Raw genomic sequence first — 24,921 nt, 5'->3', positions numbered from 1 at the left:
CATCTGTTTTTATTACTTGTATATAGTTTTCCATTTAATTTCTTTTCGTATATATTTGTTGTATGACAAACTTAGACAATTAATTTGAATTTTAACTAAAATTTAACTACCACAGATAGGTTGCAATTACATACATACATGTAAGTGTATGTCTAATATATTAATTATAGATTACATACATCGCGATATAACTGTTACATATAGTTTACACATAAGGATTCATAAATTTTCTTGCACTTTGCACAATTGTCGATCAGTTTGTAGTATTAGCTCGTCGATTAACTACGCTCATGCATGACGTTAGATAATGTCTAGAATTTCATTTCATTGTTTCGCGTTGAGATTTACAAGGATTCAAATCGCAATCCATGGGCTTCATGTAGAATATGGTGCTGGGATTTGGAGCAGGATCGGGAGCGGGAGCTGGACGAGCGCGTTCTAATGTGGATTTGAATGAGGTCTCCCGACGCTCGAAGATGCCACTTAACTAAATACATAACTCTTGCACTAGGCTAACAAACTAGACAAATGATAACTAATTAACAATTAAGGTAAACGTTTATTGGAAATCCTGCAGCTTGTGCAAGGCTCGTCGCCGACCCGCTCCTCCTAGACCGTCGTGTCCGGCGCCGGGGTGATGGGCTGCTTGGACTCGGACACCTCCAAGGTCCTTCCGTTGGAAGCGGGCCCGCCCTCCTGCGGATCCTCGGGCGCGATGTCAATGCGATGCGCCTTGCGCCACACCACCAGATCCATCAGGAATGCCAGGAACATAATGCCAGCCGTGATTCCTGGGAATTACAGATAGCTTACTAAGTATTTCTGTTTATAAATTAAGGGACTATTATCTTGCATAGTAAGGTACATAATCACTCAGAGATTAGTAATTTAGATATTTTTTTTATATTTTCCTATAGATTCTGACTCACCTAGGAAATATTGCCGGAAAGTGTCCGCATCGTAGAGTGAACAGGCGCCGTGCTTGCCGCACACCGACTTCCAGATGAGGCAGGCGGAGTCCACCACTGCGCCGTAGATGATGGGACAGGGAACGTTGCCGAACAGGCCGATGGCCGACTGTATCACACCCATGGCCATGGCCTTATCTGCGGGGAATTAAGGGTTTTGTTATCGTTAGTGTAACATCTGTTTGCCAATCCTGGTTATTACCTTTGGGGTGTGTGCAGCGCATGACGAGCAGCATGCTGCCCACCTCGGAGGTGGAATGCATAAATACGCAAATGGCAAAGATCAGTATAAAGTAGATGAAGTTCTTGCAGTTATTATCACAGTAACCGTTGACCGCCTCCGGAGCTGAAAGGTGCAAAGGGATTAAGATACTGAATCTTAGGGCTATGGCAATGGGTGCATCTCACCATCTGGAATGCAAGCACAATCGGAGTAGAGTGTGCGATTGTCGCTGGGCCGCAGTGAGGAGCTGCTGCATCCGGCGTGGCAGGCCGAGATGTACATTTTGCCGTCGGCGCAGATGGGCGCGAAGTTCTCCTTATCACAGGTACAGTTGAGAGCGGCACTGCACGTGGGCTCGATCAAGGCGGGACTAGCGATGGATTAAAATAAGTTACATGTTACTAGAGTTACTCCGTATATCAAGTGTAAAAAGTCGACTTAACACGAATTACATTTTGGATTTGATAGCTAGCTTATAGCCCCACTTTCCCGCAGTCCCACTTAGTGCAATATATTAATTCTACATGTATCCAAAAATTAAAAGGATACTATTGTTGCGGAAAAAGTTTGCATACTTATGAGGGCAGTGGTATTGGTTCATGTTGGTTGGATCTCTACCTTTTCAAATGCTATCTTTATAGTTTACTTATATTATATAATTATAACTAATATGTAATTAAGCAAGAACTTCTTCGATGACCCACCTGTTGCCATCGCTTGGCTTGTAGCCGGCAAAGTCGTTCATGCTGCAGCCGATGAACATCAGGATGATCATGCCCGCCGAGTAGACGAGGGCTGTAAAGGCGATCCAGGCGGCCACGCCCCTGGCAGTGGGCTTTCGCTTCAGGATGAAGAGCCCGGAAATGACAATACCTATGCCCATGACCAGGATGCCACAGAAGGCGGCGATCATGTTGGCATCATAGGTGGCCAGCCGGAACTGCGTCTCCAGATACTTGGGCAGGAACGTATAGAGACCGGCGATGGGCAGCAGGTGGAACACGCACGAGGCGGTGCGGAACATCAGGATGTCGTTGCTCAGCTGGCGACGGACTGTCTTGGGAAAATCTGTATGGGTAAATTTTAAGATTTAGTTCCAGATGGAGTAAGGTGCATTGATTGGCTGATCTGTTGATGACAGAGGCATGATTATAATCTAAAATCTTTATCATCAAATACTAAAGACCAAGCTATCTTTGACATTCTCACCTTTTAGCTTGGGCTTCTCCTCCGGCTCAACTGGAGCTGCTGGAGTTGCTGTCTGCCCCGGCGGCTTCTGCTTGCCTCTCAACTGCTTGGGAAACGAGAACATGGCGATGGAGGCCAGCAGCATGAGGCTGCCAATGGCCACAGGCCCCAGCCACCAGGCGCCAATCCAGCGCGGATCCGTGGCGTCGAAGCCGGGATTCGAGAAGTTGACATACCAGCGAGTGCAGAAGCTGCCAAAAATGAAACCGGATGCCGGTCCCAGGATCCTCATGCCAATGGTGACGGCCATGTACATGGGCGACTGCTTGCTGCCTACATTGTCATCGATGTAGGGTATGCCCAGTGTGGCCACGGCGGTCTGGCCAATGCCCGAGCTGAGCAGGCTGCCAAAGAAGATGCACAGCACGATGACGGTGATCTTAGAGTGGGAGGCCTGTTCCAGCTGGCGCTCCTCGTTGCACTCGCTGCCCGAATGGGTTTGGTTGCCACCCAAAATGCACAAATTGGGATTAACCTGTTCACTGCTGGCATTCAGCCAGTGTGATGAGAAGGAATTATTGGGGGGGGAGACCTGCGTCTGCTGCAGAATTACACTGGAGTGCATCAGCTGCTCGCCGAAGATGAAATGCGGCAGGGCGCAGGAGAAGGCGGCGATTGAGAACAGGACCATGCCGCAGGCAATCCATCTCGGACGATGTCCTCTGCCGGCGAAGTAGGTCAGCAACATGGCCGTGCATATCTGACCCATCTCACTGGCGCTCAGCAGAATTCCCGTGGTCTTCGACTTGATCTGGAATAGCTTCTCAATGGTGGTGATCACAGAGACGAAGTAGGTCATGTACATGCCCTGCAGGATGTAGGCCAGCAGGAAGACCACCATGAAGACGTGCGTGGACGCGAATCTTCTGGCCCACCTGGGCCGACAGCCGAAAAGGCCGCAACTGGAGCTGGATTCCGCGGAGGAGCCGCCATTGAGGTCGGAATCGAAATCGGATTCCTCGGACTCACTGGAGCGAGGTGGCAACTTGTAACCTCCGGTCAGGGGAGCCTGTTCATGGGCATACTTTTCGCTCAGACTGTGCCCATTGCCGGTGCCATTATTATTACTGCTCAGTATGTTGCCCAGGCCATTCTTCAGGTGTCCCAGATCCTCCGGGGCCTTCCACTCGTTATTATTGCTCGGGGTGCTCTCGTAGAGCACTGTACTCGGAGGCGGAGTGGTCACCTCGCCATTGGTGGTGCCATTATTGTGCTGCGACAGCAGTGGTGTGAAGGCTTGACTGGAATCCCTGCGTCCGCCGTTCTGATGATAGCCATTCCCATTCAGCTGGCCATGTCCGTTGCTGGGCTTTCCGCCCAGAGATTGCACCTGGGCTGCCGCCTCCACATCGCCATTGCTCTTCGTCATTTTGGCTTCTAATGGAACTCTAAAAAACTAGATGGTTTGATCGATCTTCAATGGGTTTTATTGATCTCAACTGTGTAATCTCAACGGATCCGTTTAGTTAATCTCCTCTATGTGGTCTTGCTTATTGCCTGTTCCATTTTCCTATCGGGAAATTGGGTTCTGGCATTGAGTTTAGTTTTATTTTGCTTGTTGGCCCAGAAGTCGAGGTAGATTGGTTGATCTGGTCTGTAAAACAGTTCTATATTCTTTGCTTTAATATGGCAGTGGTGTGTCTGAAAAAAAGATATAGAATTTGGTAAATTCAGATTAGTATTGGAATAATTAACTCTTTTCGGGAAAAAGGCTACCTAAATATTTAAAATACTATTTTATGACTTTAGAAATGTTCTCCTATTAACCTTTTTCCAACCTGTTGCTCCATTTTGTTTATTTGTTAACTTCAAGTACAAACATACGACATACGTCTATATTTATATCAAAAGCTGTATTATTAAGTGAGTATTTTTACAGAGAAGTAAATGCTTTGCACATGAAAGTACATATTGCAAAATTAAACTGTATATTCTGACTTATCAGAAATATACTTAAATAATATAATTCTTTTAATGATTTGACAAAACTCTTAATTGAAAACTCACTACTGGCATATTTTCCTTTACTGATTTTCTTTCTCTGGTTAAAGTCACTCCTCACCATCCAATTATAATGAAACTATGGCGTTGAAACCCCAACGAAGACTAAAGAGAATCACACAAACACACACCTTATCAGTGCCGAACACACACACACACATGCATTTGAAACGCAGTCGTGCGAACAGCATGCGACAAGTTTCTAGCAAAGCTGCAAGTATTTTAGATTGCACCACACTTTGGCACTATGATAAGAGCGCTGAAAAAGTTCAAGGTTGGGCTGATATGAAATTTTAATCGCCCGAGGAGAGTGTTTGGCTTATTTACGTCAATTTAAACCTAATTTGGCTCTTGCTATCATATAAAAACTTTACAAATTTCCCAAATGATGATTTCCCCATTTTTAGAAACCAACTAAATATGTATGCATGAACCTATGCTTGTAGTATATAAACCAATTTGGATATGCAAAGCAAATATTAAAACAGTTTGTCCAAATGCTCCTCTACTCGTATCTCACTTTCGGTTTGTATATTTTTTTTTTTTGCACAAAAAATTTCAATGTCAAATACTCGCAAATTTCGTTCTAAGCATTTGTTGTTTTTGTTCGGCCTCAACAATTTGCGTTGGCGTTGGCTTATAAAAAGCATGACTGAATTTAATTTCACTTTCATTGCAATCATTATGGACTGGCTGCACTCGCAAATCTTATCAATGTGCTCGACCTCGCTGATAAGGAAAGTGAAATTCTTGCTCGGCGGTGAAGAGAGATTGGATTTGCCAGTCCTCACTCCCAAATGCACATAAATGTATTTGTTTCTATTTTTTATAAATATTCCGCACTATTAAAATATAAACAAGTAAGAAACATGTTTAGACCACATTATTAAAAAGGTCTTTAAAATTTTGAAAATGGTTAATTGGTCTTAGTTCTTTTATAAAAAAAATTCGGATGTTTGGGTACAACTATTATGTTGAATCAGATACATAGAAAAATTATGTTGTTGCATACTTTTCGACGAGTTAAAGGATTTTAAATTGGTAAAATTTTCTGATTTGATTTTCGAAAGTTGGAAACGTATTACCTTATGACTTGAAATGATTTATTTTAAAAGAATGGAGCCAGAACTGCATTAAATTTCTCCTTGTGTAATCAACTATGTGTGTGTGCAGTGAAAAGAGGAGGGAAAATTTAGAAGAGCTCGATGTTTTTCTTCTACTCCCCTCAAGCGTCATAAACTTTGGCCTTGAATTTGTTGTTATGCCTGCTGTTGGCTTATTTCTTTTTTCTTCGATTTTATTTATTGCGCATTTTGCGCTTTTGATTTCAGTTTGAAATACTTGGCTGGCTGTTGTTCCATCGGAATGCTTGTGAATCAAGCGAATATTTATTTATGCATAATTAGAGATGAATGGAAGTAGCACGTGCTCAATTAGCATTTTTAATTTACTTTTTATGTTTAGAAATGTGATGCGCCAAATGGGGTTACAGCATATAAACAAAACGCCAGAGATTACGAAACAATAGGTCCCTAAAATATAGAGACTCTAGTAAAATACGATCAATCATCATTTAAGAATTTGTGCTTGTATTTATCTTAAATTTGTATTAATTTGCTTATGAAATGATGTGGATTTTATCTTTCTTTTCGCTTCCATTAGGTTGTTGGCAACTAATAAAGATGAGCTTAAAGAATAAGTTTTCCACGTTATAGAGAAAATATAATAGCCCAAGATAAGCCGTTCGCTGTATCTTTATTTCCCGTCTTATCTGGTCCGCGCGCCCTGCAGAATCTAACTGGTGACGTAGATGGGCCAACAAAGCCAGTACTTTAGTACTTCGGTTCTACCTGGCTGGCTGCCACTTATCGTTGCCATCGCTGCGTAATCCTCCCCGCTCCTTATTTCCCCTCGATGTGCAGGGGCAGCAGTGGAATAGAGTCTAAACTTTGGAGCTACTTCGATGCACTTGCTGAGACCTGGCCTGAACCTGAACTCCTGCGGTTACCTGTTTGGCATGAGTTTCGGCCTGGGTTTTGGGCCCGAGCTGCGGGTAGGGCTCATTGAACCCGGCTGGAAGCAACTGACCGGGTTGCGAACTATCGCCAGATGTTTATGTAAGAGCCCGGACATCTATTGCCTTTAATTTGGCCTGATGGATGGTTAATTGTTCAATTTGCTGCAAGTGTCCGACTGACAGTTAGATATGTTATTACCGATTTATCAGTGTCAATCATAATAAATGCAATTAAACCACCCAGTTTACGAAACTATCTTCGAGGATAGGCCCAATCGAGCGGGTCATTCTGGTTGGGAGCAGATCGACATGTAGATTCTAGCCGAGGTTTCCATTTCAATTGGGCCCGCATCCCATCATCACAGAAATTAACGCTTGATTTTACACCCAAGCACAAAATGCTAATGGTCTATCTACTTTTCAAAAAAGTCAATAAACAGGTTAATAATTATTTCATAAATTCCAGTCATTGTACACAATTTAGGTCATTGTAACCAATTGCCTTGTGAAATTTCATTATTCTTCTAATAAAATAATAGGCTGAACTCAAATTGTATTCTTGCGAATTAAAACAATGCTGTCTAGTGTAATAAGAATGGTTGAATGGTTGGCGGGGAAAACGGGGAGTTGCACCTTTTCTCTGCTCATAACGTGTGGATTTTCCGGTTTTCCTGGCCACTTGCAACACGTCTTCCCACTTCCGTCTTTGGTCTTCGCTTTTCCTACTACGTAACTGAGTTATGTATGCACGTGTGTTTGTGTGTGTGTGCAAGCGCACTAGTATTGGTGGCCATTTGAATTGCGCAAGCGCAACTATTGCAAATTGCATACCAAGCAGCTCAGTGGCGGCTGCTGCTGCATGCCAACATGCAACAAAACCAGACACGCGGGCAACGTGCTGACTAGACGCTGACAGCAGCAGCAGCAGCAGCAGCGGCAGTTGCAACTGCAACAGCAACACCAACATGGCCACAAACAAGTGGCAGATGCACGGCCAAAGCCAGCGAAGAAAGCCCAACAATGGCTAGAAGCGGCATTGAAAGTAAATTGCACACTCGACCAGCAACAGATGCCAGTTGCAAGTCCAAGTTGAAGTCGGGCCTGCAGTTGGGGCTTGCCTGCTGGAAAAGCGCGCTCGGAAAAGTGGTTTTTCCACATTTCACTTTTAGCATAGAAACGATTTAGAACCTGTGCTATCGCAGGCATCTTTTATATTGCAACATGAGGCGGTGGCGAATGGCTCATTAATCTCGAGAATTCGTTGTATGTTTACGTTTCTGTTTCTACAAAGTTCGGAACTCAAAACAATTATTTGTTTATTCGCATTTTTCCCCCCCGAACATTGAGTCATTTTCTCGGCTTAATTCTCTAGGGTCTCCAATTCGCTGACCAATCAGATGGATTCGTTTATTGTGTTTTGGCTTTGACCTTCACATTGAGAACTGAAATTTGAACCAGAACCTCAAATTGTGTAAACAAAGTGTTGGACAGACAAAAACAATAACAAAAGTCCACAACTTGGCTGTGACAAACCATTATAGTATAAATACGTACGAGTATGCCCACTTATATGCGAAGTTTTATAATCATTATAATTTTTGAACCCAATTCGCGGGCGAAATTATTCGATTATTATTTGGTTGGGCAAACGGCATGAATCAATTTTTGTTTTATTTGTGATTTTCTTTAAGCCTATTATAAAAAGTTAATTAAATTTTTAATCGCCGCACATCACATAAAAATAAGCCATAAAACTTTTCAAGCGGCAAATCTGGGATTATAAAAATTATATTTCAATGCGATCAAGGTATCGTAAAATCCCACATATATATCTTATATACGAATATTTAAGCATGTGCTTTTTAGGCATTTAAAACTGGAACAACCATGTAAACCTCTGAGTTTTGTACATATAAGTATGATATGAGGTACATGATTCATGGCAAAACAAAGGGTGTGGTTTTCTTGCCAAAAACAATGACAGAAAATACTTAAAACATTTTAAGCAAACCACGAAAAGGTGAATACAGGTATGCCCTTCGTGAAGCTAACACCTTATAATTTATTTTATAAATTAATAATAAATTGAAACAATAAATAATAAAATAAGAAATAATAAAATAATTTTGGTGTTGCTTGTGATTTAAATTGAGTGTGCATATATATAACTTCTTATTTGGCCAGCAGTTACATTTCTTTATTCGCGCTTTTGCTTGGCGGAAAACCAAACTTCCTTTTTGACGGCGCTTGTTAAAAATCTGAGAAAGGTAAAAACACGAAAGCCAGTCAGAAAACGAATCGAAAACGAAAAAAATGAAGAAAAATTAACAACCTCAAAATGGCAGCCAAGTGTGCATAAATTTTTGAAATGCCCGCAAAAGTCCACGCCGAAACAAATTCAAAAAAATAAACAGACGAAAAATCTGCAACAGAAAAAAGAACCTAATGAAATGCAATCAAAAAGGTATTCGAGGAGGATTGCATTAAGTCCAGTGCTCAGTGGACCTGGAGTCCAGTGTTACCTGGTTACTGGTTGCTCCAATCCTTCTCGAAATTCCCCCGAATATCTCGCGTGAAGATCAGAGTACATGGCGCTGACGTGACGTTCTCGAGGCAAAAACCGAACAGATACATTTATTTTCATTCTGGATATGCTACCTATAAGATACGCATATATACTGAGGTGGGTACAGAATAAATGCGAGTGGATTGAATTGCTTTTCGCTTTTGGCGGAGAAGAGCAGCTTGCATTTGTCATTTTGGGCAGACAGTGGAACTCTTTGTCTCAAATCCGAACTACTCAAAATGAAACAATATAATATCTAATGAAGAATTTGAATTTGATCTTGTGTTTCTATTCAAACATCAATGTGTCATATGCTTTTTTTTAAATCGTTAATACTTGATACTATTTGATTGGCTTTCTACCCACTGTGCTTGCTGGCCGGAGAAAAGAAAGCTTGTTTAAAAGCGCAAAAAATCTTAATTTAAAACAGAACAGAACAGAACCCTTCGTCTGATTGATTGACCCGCTGATTTAAGCCGTTTTCGGTGGCCAGGATGCAACTGATGGACCAATGGACGAGGTGTTAACTTGCCTTAAATGCTCCACGGTCCGATTATTACCGTTATGTGGCTAATTGAACTTTTATAAATTGTTAACTGTCATTGGGAGATGCTGCTTCCCATCGAAACCAGCTAATTTGGCATAATTTATTGTAGGTTCTGCATGGATTTTTCCAATTAGCGAGCAATTATGCGGTAAGGCTTCGTCATGCGCAGAAAGTTTGACTTCTTCGTCCAGTATCAGACAGATGAATAGTCATTGGATAGACTTCTCAAGTGTTTTGGGTCTCGGAGTTAGTTCACTCGAAGTGTCAAGTGGCTTTCCGAGAAATAAAAAAAAAGTAGTTGCCCAAATAGATATGGAACCAACGCAATTCGCATAGATACAGGGCCCATTCATTGCCCATGAGTATTTGTTTATGAAAGTACTTAGCAGGTTCTTTTTGCCTCTCAGAGCTCCTCTCGCACAAAAAAAAAAGATTTCAATTGTTTAACGAACAAAAAATCCATGCATAATTTTCACCGAGTGCGTGTTTGTAATTTTTTATTTATTCAACTTTTTGGGCTTTGTAAAATTCCACTTGGCTTTTTTCTGTGATTTCTTTCTCAACACTTTTGGCGTCTGACTTTTTATGGCGTTCCATTTTAAATTAGTTGTTTACTCTTAAACAACATTGAAATGGGCTTTTTGTTGTCAACTTACATTTCTGTTAGGCGTGAGTTTCTTTAGTTGGTAACTGAAAGTATAAAGCAGAAAAGGGAAAAATTAATTTTTTAACTGAAACTTATTCATTAAATAAATACTATCATAATTTAGTCATTTATTTATTGGAAGATTACTTGTTTGAATCGAATGTGGAGCATAGGAATCTAAAGAGCATTCCTTTAGTTTTAAGATCGTAAAATGTTATATGAATTTTATACAAATTAATGGCTTGTTTGCCTTTTTCCGAGTAAAAATACTTTTGGCAAACTTCTTGTTCAACAATGTAAGCTGCCAAGCAACTGAGAATTTAATGTCCATAAAATTGGTGTCATAAAATTGTACCCATATACAATCAGCCATAATTAAAAGTACGTATATAAATGGGCATGGCGTTTAGTTGGGTCATAATAATTACAGCCAGACCGATTAACAACAATTTTGAGCGGGCTGCAATGCGTGTGAAAAAAGTGCAGCGCACATTATTGTTTATTAACGAAAGCGAAACAGCGAGCGACAGGAAAAGCTATTAAATGGGGGCAAAGTGTACAATAAATGTAAAATGCAAATCTCGTCTGCGGCAAAAATAGTTGCTGACGCCTCGGCGACAACAACAACAACAGCAACAGCAGAAAATTTTATAAAAATAAAAGATAAATGAGCACAACGGCCTGCTGTGTGTGTGTGTGTGAGTGCGTGCGTGCGTGCGTGTGTGTTTGTGGTGCAGCGGGCAAGCAAAATTGCATTGAGATAGGTCAGTCACACACTCACACAGACACAATCAGACGAGTGCAGCGGACTCTCTGCTGCAATCGATTGCAATCGAGATATGTTTGTGTGTGTATGTTTGTGTTTGATAACTGCTCTAATTACGCCACCTAGGGGTGGTACATTTTACCACAATAATAGTCCCAGCCGCAGCAATAAGAACTCAAATTGCGGGCCATAAAAAGAAAACAAGTTTCTTGCATCCATGTAAAACTTACACAATCGCAGTGCCGCTCTCTCGATTCACTTTTCTTTGTGCAATTTCAATAATTTGGCGAGAGGCCAGAGAGCGCTGCACAAAGCTCTTCGCAAAAGAGAGGAAGTGCATCCCAGAGCGAAAGAGCGGCGGCAGTCTCTTCGGCTACTTGCACTTTCTGCTGCACTTTTGGAATGGAAATAGTAGTAGATCAAAAGAAATCTGTTGCAACAAACAAAATGTATAAATTTGATCTAATACTTGTATTAGGCAAATCAAAGCTTCCGATGACCTTTATCTTTAAATAAATTATACGAACACTATGTTACATTCATCCAATTTGAACAAAATATGGTAGAGTAAAATAAATTAAAGTGGCTGGAAAATGAAATTCAAACTTCGGTAGCTCAAAGTCTGCGCACATACCGAACAACTTCTCTCTCATCTTTTGCTCTTAGTTACATCCCCCGTTTTCCTCATTTTCCGGACCTAGGTCAACAAAAATCTAAGTGTCTGAGGCGGGGAGACTCAGCAAGGAACCGTCAAACCAAAATACTACCCCCAAAAAGCTGTATTTTTTTGACACATCGAAGAAAAGCTCTTAAGGGAAAAAAAAGGGGCAGGACGTGGGACCAAAGGAATACAGACAATATACAACTTATTGCGCAGTAGACGAAATAAATGGGCTTTCCTTCGTCTAGACATGCAATTAAAGGATTTTGAAAACTCAGAGATAAAATACTGTTCGCCATGGGAGCGGACTTCGCTTTCAGGATGACATAATTAGTGAATGTAAATGGGAAAACAATTGAGTTTCAGAAGCATTCGAGCGTCGAAGGCGAAATGAAAACGAAATTCAAATTCGAAATGAAAACGAAATTATTGCAAAATCTAAGCACGCACACAGACATGCGACTAACGGTGGCTCTCGCGCTCTTCCTCTCTTGTTTTCCCAGCGCTCGTGCATGTGTGTATTTGTGTGTGTGCTGGCGAAAAGTGCATTGACTTATCTGTTTGTTGGTATGAGTGTCCGCATGTCGGTGTGTTGGTGAATGGCATGTGGCCAAGATTGCAATGGCCAATACCAATTTGTAATTTGTCTGATGCAGTTCGGTACTCCCCTTTTTTATGGCCAACAGGAAAAAATCATAAAGTGCGGTATTTAGCAAGCTGTGTGAGCTAGGGTGTTTATTTGTTGACCTAGGTGGATTTAATTCTTTTCCCATGTTGGGTGTGTCTTAAAAGTGATTCAATGTTCCATTTTCAGATTGCTCAGGAATGCACTTGCTAAAATTGCACACTGCCAGAAAGTGTCAAATTTGGGAGAAGAATTTTACGAATACATTTACAAGTAATGTAAATAATTTGAGGTGTTTTTAGGTATTAAGTAGATCACTAGATATTATTAATGAAATAAAGAGTTCGAGTTTTACCACCTCACAACGCACTGTCCCACATGGCGCATTGTATATTAGTGCAACCACATCGCGTATACGCCCATTTGTACAGCGTCTACAATCGCAAGTAAGTGTATAATCAAAAGCAGTGCACTTTACTGCCCTTTCCAACATGGTCGCATCCGTTTCATTGTATCAAATGTGCGAAATCCGCAAAGTGACAAGAATAAGAAAGTGGATGGGTGTAAAACTAGTTTAGTAGGAATCCGAGAGATCATTTGCATTGTGCTGGCAAAGTTACGTGGCGCTTAATTGAATAAGTGCCCAGCGTGGCCAGCGGCTTGGATCGAAAGACGAATGTGTGCTAAATTGATTGAGCTGCAACTGGAGTGCCATAAATTAACGGACAAACATGGAATGGGTCTGCAGCGGGTTGCATATCGTATAATTTCCACAAAAAAATCACAAAAACCCAGGCCAAAACGGAGACAGAAAGCGAAAACTGGGTCAACCTGATGCAGAGCGGCCTACGCAGCTCCATTCAGCAACATTCACATTCACATCCACATCCACACATCTAGTTCGTTGTCTATCCGGCCGCAGACGTTACAAATATGTAACTCAAAAAAGATATGCAGCTGCAGATGCATGCCAAAAAATTGAAAAAAAAATGCAGAAATAAAATAAATAAAGGCAGAGGCAAATGGTAAAAAGTGTAACCCACGTTTCGCTTCATTTGCTCGCACTGGAAAAGTAAAAACGGCAGCTACACGACGTCAAATTTATGTCTGCTGGATTTCACCCACGCAGTTGCCAATAAAAAAGCAGCAGCACCATTAACGGCAGGAAAAACCAGCATCAGGCCACAAAACTTCGAGCTTCTACTTTGTCTATTCAACTCGAAAAGCATTCGAAATAAGGCCAGCCTTAACAACAATTCACACTTGCACGAATCCCTTAATTCTATTATCTAGTTAATCCCTTTGAATATAAAACTAAATTAAACACCTATCCACCATAAGCCGTGTCCACTGTACCGACGAGGGAGATGGAGAGATTTGCGCTGCCCACAAAATCGTGATTCCGCCAGTTGCCGCCGCCGCCTGCCACAACGTTCACTTTCAAAATCAGTGAAATGTGACCAAAAAAAAAAAAAAAGTGAATTGATGTTGCATTGTGTTCAGCTGTCTGTTTGTTAGCTATTCGCATTATTCACTTGGCTTACAAATAGAGGTTAATTTATTGTGACTTGATTGAGTCGAGCATGCGCCTAAAATATGCCAGAGAAACTGCATCCACGGAAGGTGAGGAGTGAGTAAATTATACAATTATAGTTGGGATTTTTGAGTATGCCATCGAAAACATGCGATACATTTATTTTTATATATTTTTTTAAAATATTTTATTACCCAATTTCTTAGGAGGGTATTAACGATTCTTACTGTTGGTAACTGAAGTTGTGTAAATCCGTAGAATTTACCATTGTTGCAGGCTTCCAAGAAGTAAACAACTGCTAGTAAATCTGCATTCTTGTTCTCTGATTTGTAATATCTACACTTTGCCTGCTGTCAGCATGCGTGCTTAATGTCGAGTTGTCGTGGTCCTACCACAATGCGAATTGTTTGTCTCAATGTCAAGTTTTCCATGCTATTGGAATCAATTACACTGGTCCAGAACTCCACACACACACATGGGAACGAGTTTGCGATGAAGATGCAGATGCAGATACAGATACATTTACTGCTGCATATTCATGCTGCAGATGCAGATAAACACCGAAGCAAAGAAGCCAGATGAAAGCCGCGCACTGCGTCCGACAACGACCTTCGGCGCCGATCTGACATTGAACACTGGCTATAAATGGAGGCATACTCATGTACGTTGTTCACTGTACTTGTACATTGTAAATTGTACGCTACTTGTACATACCTTCTCGCCTTTTGTTGCTGTACATGCTGTTGACATAATTTAACCAGAGCATACACCGGAAGAAATAATGCACCTTCTGGATCATAGGTGATACTATTTCTGGCAACCTCAAGTTTTTTTTTTCAATATTTTTATATAGTTTTGAATTTTTAACTTTATACCAACTAAACTTATTACATCCAACACCGTCATCTTACATTGATTTCTTTGGCGTTTATTATTATGAATTTCTTGCGGTGCATGCAAAGTGTGTACTTTGCCTAGCGCTTTTCGCATTTAGCCAATTAACTGAATGGTGCCGAATTCAGTTGGCGATGCAGATGGAAATGGAGATGTCGGTGACGCGCGCACATTCCAATCCGCAGCGATACGATCCAATCCAAACGAATCGAATCCGCTGCGCGTTTTTCAGTTGGCACTTCATGTTGCAACAACGGCAGTTGGCGCTGCTGCACTGCTGCACTTGACTTACTTGCACCGCCTGGCGGTGTTGCATCTGGTAACTGACATCGCCATCGCCGTCGCCATCTGCGCAATGCATTTCACTTTCATTATGATGCAGTCAGTTTTTGCCACTAAAAATGGCAACGGGGCAATGCCAATGTGTGGTTTTTCCAAGCCAAAATGAAAACCAGTCGAGTCGAGAGGCTGAGACTGCGACTGCGTCTTCGTCTTCGTCTCTTCATCGCCATCCCGCTCGCACTGATTGGCAGCAGCAGCGGCGGCAGCAGCGACAGCAACTGGAACTGCAACAGCTGACAGCTGCACTCACCTGGAAACTCACCTGGACTCAACTCACCTGGCGTACCTGTGTAGGCGTCGCTTTTCGTCGGTTTTGGTCTTTTGTTTCTGCCTCGCATGAGTTTCGTTGCTTGTTTTTACTTTCTTCTAATAGATCGTTAGCTGTGCCATGAACTTGCAATTGATTGCTTATTGTTAAATGAAAATGGAAAGTCATTTTCCAGGCATTGCTTTTCCTTTTTCGTGGGTTTTCATTAACGACGCCTTTGTTGCCACGGCAAAGGCCGACGAGGCTTTCCCGAAAAATGTGCAAGGGGGTCAAGCACTTAACGTATTCTTGACTTGCGTTGCCCGTTTTTATTGATTTGCCAGCTGAGCAAACGGAAAGCGAAAGTAATTACCCTTAGTCATGCCCACACAAATACGTACATATGTACACAAATACATACATATACATAGATATAGTACGGGTTCTCACAAAAGAGTTCCCCAAGAAATCGAGCGATAAATGCAGCAACCCCAATTGCATTCGCAGACCCTCCGCTCTGTACGTGTGTGTGCAAGTGTGCGAGTGAGTTTGTTGCAGTGTGCGTAATTCGCCGCCCCTTCCTGCCGCGCCCCCGTCGGCCACAGGGCACACACGCAACAGAATCAATTTTTATTGGTTACACAACGACGACGCCAGCAGCGAAGGAAAAGTCCATTGACCCCGACAACGACTCATGACTTTTAGTACTTCTTGGCATACACTTCACAAGAAGCATGCCGCCGAACGCATCCATTCAACTTGTAACGGACTTGCAACAGTTTGCATAATTAAAATAGATACTAATTTTTAGACAATGAAAAGTAGAGACCGGAAACCATCAATATATTTCCAAACTTAACTAATTTGGAAAAGGATTCCGAATCGCTTCTTTGAAGTTTCTCAAGATTTTGGATGCCCTTATTATTATGAAGAGTATGTTCCACTTCAGTCTGATGAATTGCCTGCCCCCTGTTGTTGTTTTTTTCAGTTGAGTTACTTTGGGTAAATAGCCGATGCATCGGCTACTGTTTGTTTTGGTCAGGCGCAAAGATCTTTGGGCTTCGATGGGATCCGCCGAGGAGGATTTGTCACTAATGGGAAAACAACAGTAGCACGCTTGGGTAAACACACGTATTTATTCACATGAATCAAGTTGTAACCAACTTAATACTTCTGTTCCCGCTCAGAAATGCCAGGTGCCCCGAATGCCGCCTTCGTAGTTGTTCCGATTGTAGTCGAAATTCCGACTGGCCTGGGCGTAGGCGTCGATGCTGCCACGCCCATCGCCACTACTATACAGATTGTGGTTGTACTGAACACTAGCCTCCCGACCCACTTGGTTGTCCTTGCTGGCGGTTACGACCACGGATCCTCCCTCAGGCGATCGAGCACGGCGTACCAAGGGTGCCACTTGGAGCAGCTGCTCTGGACTGGTCTGGAACTCCTCGGGATATGGTTGACGATAGGAGGCCACTATTGTCACCAGACAGCAGGACACGAGGATCAGTATTCCGCACTTGTTGGAGAACATCTTTGCTGGCTAATGGTTTAAATCAGAGTGATGAGAAGCATAGAAATGGTCTGCGGTTTTATAGGAGCAATGAGCTTCCTAAAGGGATTCACCTCAACGGGGACTACTACTTGTCATCCCATTGTTTCTTATCAACCCAACGGGGATTTTTTAAAGGTTCATCCCGGTCGGGGATCCTTATCAGCGCCATATGACAACAATAGGGTAGGGTACACACAGTCCAAGATGACACAAAAATCTCAAAACCTTTTAATAATTTAATCAATATCTGACTTTTATCATTAGGTTAAGAAAAAACGTCAATCTTGTACTCAAGTTAAGTTTTTTACTCTACTCTACTTTTACTCTTAGTAAAACGAACACCTGAACACATTCTAACTTTATGAAGAAACTACAAAAATCTGTATCTAAGCAAACTAATATTACTATTCTGCTGATGTTATTTATGAAATGAAACATGCGATGAAATGCTTACGCACAAACTAAGCATTCAATTCAATTCCTATTACAATCGTTATTTAGTTCATCTATGAATCGACGTTATCCACACAAATATATCTAAGTATATGTTAATTCCCAGCTGATTAGGACTGATTTCGACGGGTTTCTAATCAGGCCAAAAGAGGGGCGCGCTCGCCCATAACTTTTCTTTTCTAAACGCATTCGAATCGGCCTACGCAACAGCATTTTTGAGATAACGCCGCACGCACCGGCGTGGCCGAAAGCTCCCAATAAAAAACACAAGAAATCACTGGGTAAAAAAAAAAAGACAGAAAAATCATAAAAGAGAATTTAGTTCAAATGGGTTCATTGACACAGAAACGAAGAAATCAAAATTTAGTTTTCCCGTGCGTGCGATCCACGCACGATTCACTATGGACTCAATAGATCGTACGCTTTTCGTATTAGTTATCAGCGCGGCGTCACCGATTAGTACTGAATCGGTGAATACATATATACATACATACATGTGTATATAAACACAAGCATATACATACATATCAAGTTCTAATCACTGCCGAAACCCTTGCAAACCTCGCCGTGAACTTGAATTCGAGTGATTGTGAAAGTATTGTACTCTGGTACTATGAAATTCTGCCGAGTGCTGCGGCACTCTCTCAATTTTTTTTTTTGGCGACGAGAACTGATTTCTAATCACATTTCGAGTGCGGTAATTAGATGTGCGTACCGCTCGCTAGCTTGCTCGCTCGCTCGCTCGCGATTCCGATGCGAAAGTCTTTCTTTCGGCCCCTAGATCATTTGCGGGTGAAAGTTTTTGCATGGGTACGTAGCGCTTCTGCGGCTCCGTGTTTCTTTCATTTACTTCAGCGGACTGCTGCCGCCTTATCTATTGAATATCAAGTTGTGCATTTACATCTTTTGTCACCTGTGGCTATTTATCTCACCAAGCTCAGTCCAACGCCCACGGGGCGTATACACAATGCGGAGTAGAAACCGAAATGGGCAAAGAAGCACGGTGGAAAAGATACAATACTTCAGCGACACGTGTCGATAGCCAAGAAGTTGTCGAGTCATAATTGTAAAATTTTATAGATCTGTTCGAGAATTCGGCGGCCTCTCAGCTCTCAGCTGGAAAAAACAATTAAGCCCGAAAATATCAAAATTCATTGAATGAAAGAAAGTCTATATGGAATATATCGCTGTGTCTGCCCCTTGGACATCCATTTGTCTAGGCACAAAAAAAAAACAAAAAAAAAAAACAGGGCGGCAAAAAATGCGTGGCGTACGCACGCTTTCAAAATAAATTATATATGCGGCGATGATACGATTTTATATAGACAAATGCGTTTATACTCGTATATATACATATAATTGTATATATTGTATATCCGTCGCTCTTATGTACATATGTGACTGTGTTTCGCTTGTTGTTTTAAAAAGATTTATTTGCCAAAAAATATGACGACAGAGCCGTAAAATACTGTGTGCCGAAATCGCAAATGGTCAACTTTTTGCGGCTGCCCCTTTTTGTGTGGTTTTTTTTTTGCTCTTCAGCTTTGTCAACAAAGGAAGGAGGAAAATGCAGATTACAATGAGCGAGAAGAGGGACAAGGGCGGTAATATCAGTTGGCCACAGCGAACTCCAGAGTCCCTCTTAAATTTAAAGAATTCAATTTGAGAAATTTCTCAAGAAAGCAATCGACCCAGTTCCATGGTGAATTCGTCAAAATTCATTTATATTCAAGGACATAAACAGTTTTATAATTCTATAAATAGATATATGTCATTTAGAGTTGATTAGATTATTAAAACTTTGGTTAAAAATAGTTTGCTTATCTGCGGAATATCTAAAATTAGGCTACACAAATTAGTGTTTTATTTATGAGTTCAGCACGTAAATTGATGCTCACAAATGGATTTTTTCTTATATCTTAAGAAACCCCCGATGAAATAACTTTCTATCGATGTATTAGCAAATATTTCTTTGAATATTAATTGTGTAGTTTTTGAATTAGGCATATATGAACCTGTTTTTTTACTTTTGCATAAATATATGTTTATATATACTTTTGATTATACTTTTTAGAGCTTTTTAAATCGTCTGGACTGTAAAACCTTTAATATTATTTTGATTATCCATTCAGTTACCTAAGCGCATTATCATAAATATCTATAAGTGCTTAAACTGCAAAACATCAAAAACGTAACCATTAATTTCAATTTAATGAAATCTAAAATCGAAAGACCCCGCAAAGAGGAGGAACTTTGGATACTTGGAAGAATGGCGAATCGAGAGTGAAGTGAAGAGATGGGGATGCTTGTGGTGTTTTTATTATTATGGTTGCTGTGCTGTGTTGTGTTGTGCGTTGCGTTGCGTTGCGTTTAAGTCAAGTTCAAGGACTGTCAATTAAATTGAAATCACTTGCTAAAGACGCGTCGGAGCGAGCAGCCAAACAAGCTTCCAGTTGGAGGGAGTCCGGATTCCCGGGGTGGAGCAAGGAGGAGCACGGGCTCCAACTGGAGACCCGCTTCTTGTGTATCTATGTGAATCTCTTTTACTTTTTGCTTGACTCTGCACGCATCGCGCTTACATTGTGGTTGTTGTTGCGGATGCTGCGTAGTTACAGTGCGGTAATTGCCGCTGATGATCGTGATTCGTCTTCCTCTTGGCCGCTTCCACTGGCTGCTTGCCATCTTCTAGGCTGCTCTTCAATGGCTCTTTTGTATGTCAGCCCGGCTTTGGGGCTACGAGCAAGTCAAGTGCGATTTCTGGTTCCTTAATCGCTCGCAAACGGTTGCCATCCAGCTCCAGCATCCAGTCCCCGATATACAAATACATCTCGAGTGGGGCTGCTTTTGTCCGTCCAAAGAGAGAGGGCGTGTCGCTGGAGAATGTGGGAATCCATCTCATATGTATATTCGTGATTGGCATGGGGAATCGGGGCTGTTCGAGTGGTCTGGGGAGTGTCGAGCACATGATTTCGAAGACAAGTTCAGCATTTGAAAAGATACATATGTCTGCTCTGGATGAAGTGTGTTTTATTAAGCATTGTCTGTTGTTCATCCTACTTAGTTTGTGCATTTGCACAAATATGCTTCCGTTAGAAATAATCTTGTAATCATACGATGAGTACTATCCCTTATTTCAGTTCTTAAAGTGAGAAAATTAGCAAGATACATTGCATGCATTTTCTGTATCTTTTGGGACTACTGCTAAATCCGTTTGAGTTATTCATAATGTAAGGCCAACATCTGGCTGATAGTGGCGACTAAAGTTAGTTGACTAAGGCGGTAAACACGACCCCAGCCCAGCTCAACGACAATGCATGGCCAGGGCCAATTCCTAACTGTGTTTTTAGGCCAACTTTCAGTTTCTCGAAATGCGAATCGAGGTTTTCATATCAAATGTGGCCGCAGCCAGCGGCCTGAGACGCTCAAAATAAATGCATAATTAATGACGATTTGGCTGTACGTATTTGTTTCTCCAGTTGATTAGCATAATGCCAAATACATACAGCACCATATAAAATTATCAGCTTGGGCTTGTGAATAAGACTTATTTTTGTGTACAACTTTACACGTGCTCTGGCAAACGAATACAGCAATATCGAGCCAGTAAAAATCGATATACAGTGACTAAACTTCTTGAAAATTTCCTTTGTGTCAACGATGAGTAAATGTGTTTTTTACCCCGCTCTCTTGGCCAAGAAATTTATTTTAAACGTCAGGCAGATAAAACAAATGTCAATCCATCAGAAGCGAAGAGAGTTCCGAGGAAACGGAAGTTCTAAAGGATGGATATGTAATGGGTGTAATATAAGGTGGTATATAGATATATACGTGCGATCTATGTGAAACTGTCTGCCAATATTTGGACAATAAAACCATTTTCGCTTCGTTTCGTTAATCAATACAGAAAACTTTGTTTTGTTATTGTCTTTTTTTCGCTTTTGTTCATTTTTGTTATATATTTTTTTTTTAGAATATTTTGTATGCCAAGAATTTAAATTAGTAGAAAATCTGGTTTGTGATTTCGGGTCTGTTCTCTCAAGTTCCCCAACTTTTTTCTCATCTCCATCTGTAGCTCGTCTTCTCACTTCTACTCGATTCGTGTTTTTGTCTGCCGCTTCTCAACCGATTTCTTCATTTTCTGCGACGTTATTACAGGTGAATTTTGTAGTTCTTTCCCAGTTTTTGTTTGTATCTTTCTTTATTTTTCTGGACTTGGGGCGCATGGCGAAAAAAAGAGCGGAATCAAAAAACAAATTAAATGAGTTTGGCTGAAATCGAAATGCTTTGGGCCATTGATCATTTATTGGTCGGCGGAGGCGATGAAGTTAAAAGGAAACAATGGAAAAATATGGGAATGGCGAGGTAGACAAAGTTAGCTCCGAAACTTTGGTTATGGGAAACACCATAAATGGGTATTTTAACCATTTAAATGAAAATTTCTGTTAATCTAATGTTTACACAATCATTAGCTTTAAGTTTAGCTGTTGCACTATATACGTATTATTGTAGTATATTTTATATACAAACCTATTAATTAAACATATTTTTTAGGTAAACCAAACATAGAAGTCAAAAATGAAATGGAAGAAGCCACAATGAAGTGAATTAATTTATTTCAAATTGTAGCACTCATTTGACTTTCTCTATGAACCTGAGCAAAATAATGTAACTTCATGAATTTTTAATTTTGCTGCGAAAAAAATAACTTCAATTCGAGAAAGAATAAAGTGATTTCTCTGTCACTTTCAGATGCGTTTCCTGCTGTGTGTTAACGTCGTTTTAAGTGTTTAATTTTGAAATCCAAAAAATAAACGGCTCTGTAAATGTGTACGTATTCAATGCGATCAAGCAAATATATATAAATGGATAATAAAAATCGGTGATAACGAACCCGATGTGGGTCAGACGGAAAAGAGTGTTTCTTGCTGGTTTCTGGCCAGAACAAACACTCATATGATTGAGGTACAAAAGTGAAACTCTGACGCTCTGAAAGTCGGTAATTCTGAGTCGATAGTTGCGGTGCGGTATAAACATTTACATTTGATTAAACAGCGTTTATTGACTGTTTTCGTTTTTGCTTTTGTTCGGCCTTAATGCATTTCGCCGATATTCGGCTTTCGTTTTGCGAGGACACAAAAAGAATGCGGGAAAAAAGCCCATCCGAACCCAACCCATCCCAACCCGGTATCTGTATCTGCATCTGTGCATCTTTATCTGTGCGTATTTATTTTGGTTTTACGGCATGTATGTAATTACCCGGGAACCGAGTAAAGCAGGCAGAAAAGACAGAGAAATGGAGTGTGTTTCGTATTCTTTGGCCGGTCTCTTCTCCGTCGCGCGTCTTATCATTATTTCCGAGTGTGTATTGTGCGCTTTCTGATTGCTCTGCCCCCTTTTAACCTTCGTATTTAAGAAATTTCTTAGCCCATTACGATTTCACTCAATACGGCGTATGATTTTTGTAGGCCTTCCAACAAAAAATTACATGTTTCACTTTCTCTGGCGCCCGAATAGTCCCCCCCTTCGAAAACAGAAAAATAACAAGAACCGCGTCGAAGAACCAAAAGATAAATGCTTAGACATCGTCTGCCCCTCTCTATTTTGTTTCGAAATATCTTTTCGGGGTTTCTGTTTTTGTTTTCCCCACATCAATCAGAGAATGCTTCGTTCTTTCCATTTCTCTTGTGGGCAAGCATTGAAAAGGGAAATTTCTTTAGCCCAATTAAATGAAAAGAAACCAAATCAGGTTATTCCATGAATTTTGAGCTTATTTCTGGTTCTGCATGTTTGTTTGGCACTGATCGTTCTCTTTGAAATTTTATTTCGCCACAAGACTTAAATGCATTATACAAAAATTGTTTTTGGGAAATACACATTTTCAAATAAACAAATTCTATATATATGCAAGTTGAAGTAATTGTTAATTGGGGTTCTAAGTAATATTCACTTAAGCAAAGCTCTTATACTCTTATACTCTATTATTGACAAACCTAAATTGCCATCCAACTCTAAGTTCTTAAGTTGTCACAAAAAGTTGTCATTTTATGAACATATACAATTTATTTATTAAAGCTGTACTTACGCTTATCGCTCCTGTTTCGCTTTCTGGTTTTGTTGAATTTTTTCATTCAGAATTTGCTACGCAATTTACGCGTTTAATTTGTTGCTGCCTCTGTTCGCCGCACTCGTTTTTCTGTTATTTCACACACAATTTTTTTTATTTAATTGCACACATAATGAACAATATTAAATGCTATATTCGTATGTTTGTGCGTTGAAGACACGCACTCAGCCAATTGAAAATTGTATTTGCGGTTGGGTTTCAATACAACAAATTTATCAAGCACTCACTGAAAATGGAATTGGCACTTTAATTTTTTGTTAAAATGGTCTGAGGATCTTAACAATGATGTATTTATTGATTAAGTGTGGTTTTAATGAACTTCAAAAACGAGATTATTTAATATGTTATTAGTTTTATTCGTTTTCGTACAAGTTTCTTTAGGTTTTTGATCAGACAAATTTGTCAACCAGTTTTTTTTTTTTTAATATTTTTATAGTGTGCGAAAATATTTGTATTGAGCGTTTAGAAATTTAATAATTTTTTTCTGTGACTTGCACGACGAAAATGTGTGGATTCAACTGGGTTCTTGGACACAGGTATCTTTCAGGGAATATTGGAGGTATTGGGAACCGAAAACGAAACCGATTCGGAGCGGAGCGGAACCGAAAAGTCGAGCGACGCGTGCACTTACAGCGACGTCTGAGCAGCAAAAACTCGAGAATAACCAAAGTGCGGCTCAATTTATACGAGGAGTCGAAAAACACAGACCAGAAGATACATTTACAGATGCAGATACAGATACGCGTTCTCTTTGTGTTAGTGTATCTCAAAGATACTTCTAACCGTCACTCTCTTACGCTCTCTCTTCGCTGTGGGGGTGGTCTGTCTCCGCTGTTATCGTTATTGCCGCTCTCTCTGCGCGCTCTGTGTGTTTTGGTTATAAAAGTGTAGTAGATTTTTGGCATTTATCTGTTTTTGTTTTATTTGCATATGTTCAATATGCACGACCCACATTGTTGTTGGTGTTGTTGTTGTTGTCTGATCGCGGCGTATAGAAATAATACGTATACACATGTGTATATATACACCGAATGTACATATTATCTCTCTCGCCCCCCACTCGCACTCACACACACACACTCTCACGCACCGCACACATACAGTTGCACCGCCTGAGTTCCGCTGCCCGTCGGCACAGTCCGCACACGGTAACAATTCGAATACGAATACGCAAAACGGTCTGGCGAACTGAAAACAGCCAAAACTTTTCGCCTGCGCCGACGTCGACGTCGGCAGCGCAGCTGTTTGGAGCTGTTGGGGCTCTGTTAGGCCCCCACGCTGTTAGGGCTCTGTTAGTTCGGCTGCTCTCTCTGTTTGTTATCAGTGGCGTGCGCTCTTTTATCAAATTGGAAAGGGGATTTTGGAGATCAGACAGATCGACCTGGGTTAAACTTTCAGCATACCGGAATATTAGAATACATTACGTTTATAAGGGAATAATTGAAGTGGTTTTGATAGAAGTACCAATTCTTTCATAGAAAGACCTTTATTTTGATTGAAATTCGAC

General features: G+C 40.8%; 2 protein-coding genes across 5 annotated transcripts; both read right to left on the bottom strand.

Moving 5' to 3' along the window:
- Positions 1-11: 11 nt before the first annotated feature.
- Positions 12-24,587, bottom strand: Oatp74D (Organic anion transporting polypeptide 74D). 4 transcript variants are annotated; one of them, NM_001169989.2, is made up of 9 exons: positions 24,505-24,587; positions 23,373-23,640; positions 10,227-10,260; positions 2,401-4,080; positions 1,896-2,259; positions 1,377-1,561; positions 1,171-1,314; positions 930-1,106; positions 12-791 (listed from the first exon to the last, which is right to left on the bottom strand). In NM_001169989.2, exons 4-9 carry the CDS (start codon positions 3,806-3,808, stop codon positions 610-612), a joined length of 2,460 nt encoding a protein of 819 aa, NP_001163460.1. In that variant the 5' UTR covers positions 3,809-4,080; positions 10,227-10,260; positions 23,373-23,640; positions 24,505-24,587; the 3' UTR covers positions 12-609. The 4 variants fall into 4 exon arrangements, with proteins under 4 accessions (NP_001163460.1, NP_648989.1, NP_001287095.1 ...); NM_140732.3 differs by having other exon boundaries at positions 24,516-24,587; NM_001300166.1 differs by lacking the exon at positions 24,505-24,587 and adding an exon at positions 24,046-24,071.
- On the bottom strand, positions 16,405-16,825 carry edin (elevated during infection). Its single transcript, NM_168735.2, has one exon. It carries the CDS (start codon positions 16,814-16,816, stop codon positions 16,469-16,471), a length of 348 nt encoding a protein of 115 aa, NP_730278.1. The 5' UTR covers positions 16,817-16,825; the 3' UTR covers positions 16,405-16,468.
- Positions 24,588-24,921: the final 334 nt, after the last annotated feature.

This window comes from Drosophila melanogaster, chromosome 3L (genome assembly GCF_000001215.4).
Source record: "Drosophila melanogaster chromosome 3L".
Lineage (NCBI taxonomy): Eukaryota > Metazoa > Arthropoda > Insecta > Diptera > Drosophilidae > Drosophila > Drosophila melanogaster.
This window is presented reverse-complemented; position numbering and strand designations above follow the sequence as displayed.

Bases quoted from the DNA above. Each gene is read 5' to 3' on its own strand.
- Oatp74D (NM_001169989.2), bottom strand. From the start codon at position 3,808: ATGACGAAGAGCAATGGCGATGTGGAGGCGGCAGCCCAGGTGCAATCT. The intron at 1,562-1,895 runs GTGGGTCATCGA...ATCCATCGCTAG, and splicing joins AAGCCAAGCGATGGCAACAG to TCCCGCCTTGATCGAGCCCA. The intron at 1,315-1,376 runs GTGAGATGCACC...TGCACCTTTCAG, and splicing joins TTGTGCTTGCATTCCAGATG to CTCCGGAGGCGGTCAACGGT.
- edin (NM_168735.2), bottom strand. From the start codon at position 16,816: ATGTTCTCCAACAAGTGCGGAATACTGATCCTCGTGTCCTGCTGTCTG.